This window comes from Castanea sativa, chromosome 6, assembly GCF_040712315.1.
Source record: "Castanea sativa cultivar Marrone di Chiusa Pesio chromosome 6, ASM4071231v1".
In the NCBI taxonomy this organism is placed as follows: domain Eukaryota; kingdom Viridiplantae; phylum Streptophyta; class Magnoliopsida; order Fagales; family Fagaceae; genus Castanea; species Castanea sativa.
Window position 1 is genome coordinate 37,403,609 of NC_134018.1, and position 6,173 is coordinate 37,409,781.

General features: G+C 41.7%; 1 protein-coding gene across 1 annotated transcript; it reads left to right on the forward strand.

Annotated features, from left to right (window-relative positions):
* The first annotated feature begins 3,452 nt into the window (after positions 1-3,452).
* LOC142639893 (uncharacterized) lies at positions 3,453-4,121 on the forward strand. The gene has a single exon (XM_075814024.1). It carries the CDS (start codon positions 3,453-3,455, stop codon positions 4,119-4,121), a length of 669 nt encoding a protein of 222 aa, XP_075670139.1.
* Positions 4,122-6,173: the final 2,052 nt, after the last annotated feature.

The window sequence follows — 6,173 nt, forward strand, 5'->3', positions numbered from 1 at the left end:
ATTTGTTAACATGCAGACTTTTTATTTAATGACCACATAATTCGCACTTATGAAGTGCCAATGAAGTTTAAACTCAGGTATTTCTTGAGAAAAAATCTTGGGCATAAATATGCAATCATAATTGGAATCTTAATTTATAGAAATTAAATGTAGGAGGAAAGACAATTTAATTGAGAATTCTGTTGAAGCATGTGGTATGAATTTGAGATTGGTTTGAGATTCAATTAATCTATACTGATATAGGGGGGGGGGGGGGGGTCCTACTATTTGTTTTTGGTCTCTGCTTCAACAAAGCTGCACCACATGAAGCACATAAAACTAATTAACCCCAATATGGCTTGAGCGGGGGTGTATGAGAAACCAACCCTAATGGTGCAGTACAAAATGGCCCACATACACCAATTCTACTCTACCTTTAACACCCATACTTTATTAGACTAATAGTAGAGTTTTACTTGGAATAAAATTTCTGAACAATCAATATGCCATTTTTTTTTTTTTGAGAAGGAAAAAAAGAAAAAGAAAAAAGATAGAGAGTAATCAATTATACAAAAATTATCCTCTACATATGGATTATTTTTACATCATAATAATCCAAAAATTGTAGAGGAAAATGGCCCACATACACCAATTCTACTCTACCTTTAACACCCATACTTTGTTTATTCTTGTAGATATTTTTTGAAACTTGGGTATTAGACTATTAGTAGAGTTTTACTTGGAATAAAATTTCTGAACAATCAATATGCCATTTTTTTTTTTTGAGAAGGAAAAAAAAAGATAGAGAGTAATCAATTATACAAAAATTATCCTCTACATATGGATTATTTTTACATCATAATAATCCAATTTTTTTTTTACATCATATGGATTATTCTTTTCCTCTACATATGGATTATTTTACATCATCAATCAATATGCCATTTGATGTGGAAATTGAGTTCAATCCAAAGTAAATTATCTCAATAATTATTGAGTCCCACGGTAAAAATTCATTATAAGATGTGTTATTCATGTGTTGAGCTACTTGGTGCAACCATAGTTTTAAAGTCTATATATTATACAACATGTAACATATTTATTAACTTAATACAACCACGATTTCTAAGAACCAACATTTGTTATATAGTATGACTTTAAGATATTGCTAACTCGTAAATGTTGTAAAATAAAATAAAATAAAATAAAATAATCTCCATAAAATGTCTTGATTTACAAAAATTTTATTTCGGGGGACACCTACGATTCTATTAAGCTTTTATCAACTTTATGTTCAGGGATGGCATGGCAAAGATTGAATAGATGAAAAAAAGAAGAAGAAGAAGAAGAAGAAAAAGATCGTCATTCAAAAGCTTGAAGCTAGCTTAGATGGCTCATTTATATGATGTGAATTGGGAGACATACTCGTATCCATATGCAGAGGAAAAGAACAAAAACAAGATAGAGAGTATTTTAGAGGTTATTTTTGCTGGTATTTAGATATCGAGTAGCTTCTTGTGACAAATTGAAATACTCTAAATTTGATAGAATTCATAGTAAAATTGGTGTTCCGCGGTTCCGCTTCCTATTTACTAGTCACGAATGAATGAGAAACTGCCTCTCTGTGTAGTAAACTAAAATTTATTAATAACACTCTCAAACTGATTGTGAAATTATAATTGTAATAAGAACACAATAAAATGTGTTAGTACTTGATAGGGACAAATTCCAGAGCAAACGGATTGAATTAACGGAGTTAGACATTAGAGACCAAGTAGCTAGAAGAGACGGCATAGTTAGTCTAATAGTCAAAGAACTGGTAGACGGACTCATAACCTGGACAGAGAGGCAGGATGATAGATGGACTCTTTAGAGTGAACGGATCCAAGGGAGATGGTTTGTTGAAGCCACGTGGCGCCTACATGGCCTAAGTGGTCTCCAAGAATCCAAATATGAAAATTTCTTGCATTTTACGCCCAACCATAATAAGAGGAATCCCTACAAGGAAAGGATCTTACGAAATACGAGCATTAATAAGGATCTTCCTTACAAGGAAATACCCTCTCCACCAAGAAATTAAGGTCGACTCTACACTACTATAAAAACCCCAAAGCCCTCACAAATCAACGTACGCATAATGATACCCTAGCTCTGGCACTCTAGAGTGATAGAAAATTCTCTTTTCTAACTTAACCTTTAAAGGGTTTTGGGCCTGTACCACACCAGTACTCTCTGTAAGGTTTTCTTTTTATTTGAGTTACGCAAGTTGCCAAGGACACGTGAGGACTATTCTGCTCACTAACGATTTTCAGCATCATCAGTTGGTATTATCTGTGAGAAGCGCGATAGCCATATTGCCACTTCCCAGACAAAAAGTTGTATGGTACTCACACGCTCGATGGCAACAACCAACAATCAAGAGAGTGAACCACGTGCCGCTGTCCTCGAAAGACAGGTGCAGACTTTGGTTATGGCTATGGAACGCCTTACTAAGCAGAACCACGATCTAGAAGAATAGTTGTGCCAAAAGGACGCTAGGCCTCATAATCAAGAAGAAGAGTAGGAGGGTGACGGTCTTCAGCACACCAACAATAGGCAAAATAAAGAGGGACCAGAAGGCTACAACACCTTGAGTAGACCGTTTGTTACAAATACAGCGCCACCACACATGGTCGCGAAGACACAGATGATGAAGGAAATGATGGAATTCATGATGAATGCCCTCAAGGGATAGGTGTTAAATGACCTTGACGAACTGGTCCATCAGACAAATTCGCCTTTCACAGCGCCCGTCACTTCCTTCCCCCTCCTCGTAAAGTTCCGGATGCCGTAAATAGAACCCTATGACGGGTCTAAGGATCACTTGGATCACTTGGAATCATTCAAAACCCTCATGCACTTACAAGGGGTCCTGAACGAAATCATATGCCAAGCATTCCCAACTACGCTGAAAGGACCTGTCAGGGTATGGTTTAGCAGATTGACGCTTAACTCCATTAGCACCTTCAAAGAGCTAAGTGCACAGTTTGCTTCGCACTTCATTGGGGGGCATAGGTACAAAAGATCCACTGCATGCCTGATGAGCATCAAGCAGCAGCAGGATGAGATGCTGAGGTCATACATAACACAGTTCAATAAAGAAGCCATTTCGATAGATGAAGTAGATGACAAGATACTGGTTGCTGCATTCACCAATGGCTTGTGGAATAGGAAGTTTTTGTTTTCCTTACACAAAAACAAATCTAAGACCATGTCAGACATGCTTTACCGGGCCACCAAGTACATGAACGCGGAAGATGCACTGTTGGCTCGGGAGGAAAAGCCCAAGAAAAAGGACTGGCAGGAAGATGCGCGGCAAGAGAAAGGACGGAAGACCTCTAGAACAGGAGACCGATAGGAGGATAGGCGCTCCAAGCCACCCGCTGGAGGTTTTAAAATTTCACCCAGCTGGCTACCACAATCGACAAGTTCTAATGCAGATCAAGGATGATACAACCCTGACATGGCCAGGCAAGTTAAAGGGAGATCCAAGCAAGAGGTCCAGAGACAAGTATTGCCATTTTCATCATGATCATGGTCACGACACATCTGAATGCTATAACTTGAAACAACAGATTGAGGCCCTCATTAGACAGGGGAAACTACAACGGTTCGTCAGCAAAGAGATGACAGACCCATCACAAGAACAGGCTAGTAGAAGGGAAGGTAAGCCCTCTAGGCCACCTTTAGGGGACATAAAGATGATTGTAGAGGGCACCACAACATCTGGCTCATCTAGGAAAGCCCACAAAACCTACCTTAGGATGGTTCAGAACGTCCAGTTGACGGGTTTCGTTCTGAAGATAGCACGGGTCAACAACCCCATAGTTGGGTTCTCGGAGGAAGATGCTAAACCTCTCCACCATCTCCACGACGATGCACTTGTTATTAGCATACGGCTAGGGGATTACAACACTCACCGGGTCCTGGTTGATAATGAGAGCTTTGATGATATTCTCTATTACCCAGCATTCCAGCAGATGCAAATCGAGAAGGAACGGCTCGTACCGACCAATGCACCACTCGTCGGGTTCAGAGGAACGAAAGTATACACCATTGGAGCAATCGCATTGCTTGTGACAGTTGGAGATTACCCTCAATAGATCATAAAGGAAGTAACTTTCCTTGTCATTGACTGCTCGTCTGCTTATAATGCCATACTAGGCCGACCTACCCTCAATTCATGGAAGGTCGTGACTTCAACCTATCACCTAATGATCAAGTTCCCCACCGAGTACGATGTAGGAGAGGTGCGGGGAGACCAAGTGGTAGCACGAGAGTGCTATATAGCGATGTTAGAGATGGACGACCACTTATAGACTATGAGCATAGAAGAGAAACAGACGGTTGTGGAGCCAGTTGAAGGTTGGAGGAGATACTTCTCGATAACACCAGACCTGAGTGGACGACAAGGATCAGCACCTTCGCCAGTCCTCTTATTCGCCAAGCAATCACGACGTTTCTAAGAAAGAACGAAGATGTCTTTGTTTGGAGCCACGAAGACATGTCTGGGATCGACCTTTCAATCATGGTTCACAAGTTAAATGTATCACCCTCGTTTCCTACTATCCGTCAGAAGAAGCGGGTGTTTGCTCAAGACCGAGACAAGGCTATAGCAGAAGAAGTCCGCAAATTACAGAATTCATCAAGGAGGTATACTATCCCAACTGGTTGGCCCATGTAGTGATGGTCAAGAAAGTCAACGGAAAGTGGAGGATGTGTGTAGGCTTCACAGACTTGAACAAGGCACGCCCCAAGGATAGCTACCCACTCCCACGGGTCAACGTCCTAGTAGACTCAACTGTGAGACACCAATTGTTGAGCTTCATGGATGTCTTTTTTAGTTAACATCAAATCAAGTTGGACGAGGCTGATCAGGAGAGAACTTCATTCATCACCAACCAAGGCATTTTCTATTACAAGGTGATGCCGTTCGGTCTCAAGAACGCAGGAGCAACGTATCAAAGGCTCATGAACAAAATGTTTGCACATCAGATTGAGAGGAATGTCCAAGTCTACGTGGATGACATGCTAGTGAAAAGCCGACGGGAAGGTGACCATTTGGATGACCTCAAGGAGACCTTCGATACCCTCTGCTCTTATAACATGAAGCTCAATCCAAGAAAATGTACATTTAGGGTAATGGCTAGAAAGTTCTTGGGCTTTATGGTGTCTCAGAGAGGTATTGAAGTCAACCCAAACAAGATTCGGGCGATAATGGAGATGGCACTGCCGAGGAACGTAAAAGAAGTGCAAAGCCTCAACAGCAAGGTAGCGGCGCTAAACAGGTTCATGTCAAGGGCAACAGATAAATGCTTACCTTTCTTCCGCACGTTGAAAAAGTCCTTTGAGTGGACGACTAAGTGTTAACAAGCATTCAAGGACCTAAAAACATACCTCTCTTCCCCACCGTTAATAAGTCCTTCCAAACCAAGGGAGGAGCTATTTCTCTACCTGGCTGTCTCCCCAACTGCTGTTAGTGCAGCCTTAGTCAGAGAAGAAGACAGGGTGCAGAAGCCCATGTATTACACTAGCCGAGCACTCCGAGGTATGGAGGAGAAGTACCCCCCAATGGAGAAGCAAGCCTTCACTTTAGTAACCGCAGCTCGCAAGCTTAAACCATATTTCCAAGCCCACACTATGATCGTTTTGACAAACAAGCCCCTACAGAGAGCAATGATTAATCCTGAAGCCGCTGGACGGATGGCACTATAGGCAATTGAGTTGAGTGAATTCGACGTACAATACCGCCCTCGCACCACATTGAAGGGACAGGTGGTCGCTGACTTCATTGCAGAATTCACCAATATGGAAGGCCAAGGGGCAGAAGAGCATCCTCAATAGAGTATCCACACAGATGGACCATCCAACAGGCAAGCTGGTGGAGCAGGTATAGTACTCCACTCTCTAGAAGGGGACGAGATCGAGTGCATGGTTCGTCTCGACTTCCTTACGACCAATAATGAGGTAGAGTACGAAGCTTTAGTGGCAGGACTATAGCTCGCCAAAGCAGTAGAGGACACAAGAATGACAGTTTATTGCGATTGTCAGGTGGTCATAAGTCAGGTGAATGGTGACTACGAATACAAAGGTGAACAAATGAAGAAATACCTGGAGTAAGTAAGGAAACGGGTGGACGACCTTCAGGCTAAGTT

Bases quoted from the DNA above. Each gene is read 5' to 3' on its own strand.
- LOC142639893 (XM_075814024.1), top strand. From the start codon at position 3,453: ATGCAGATCAAGGATGATACAACCCTGACATGGCCAGGCAAGTTAAAG.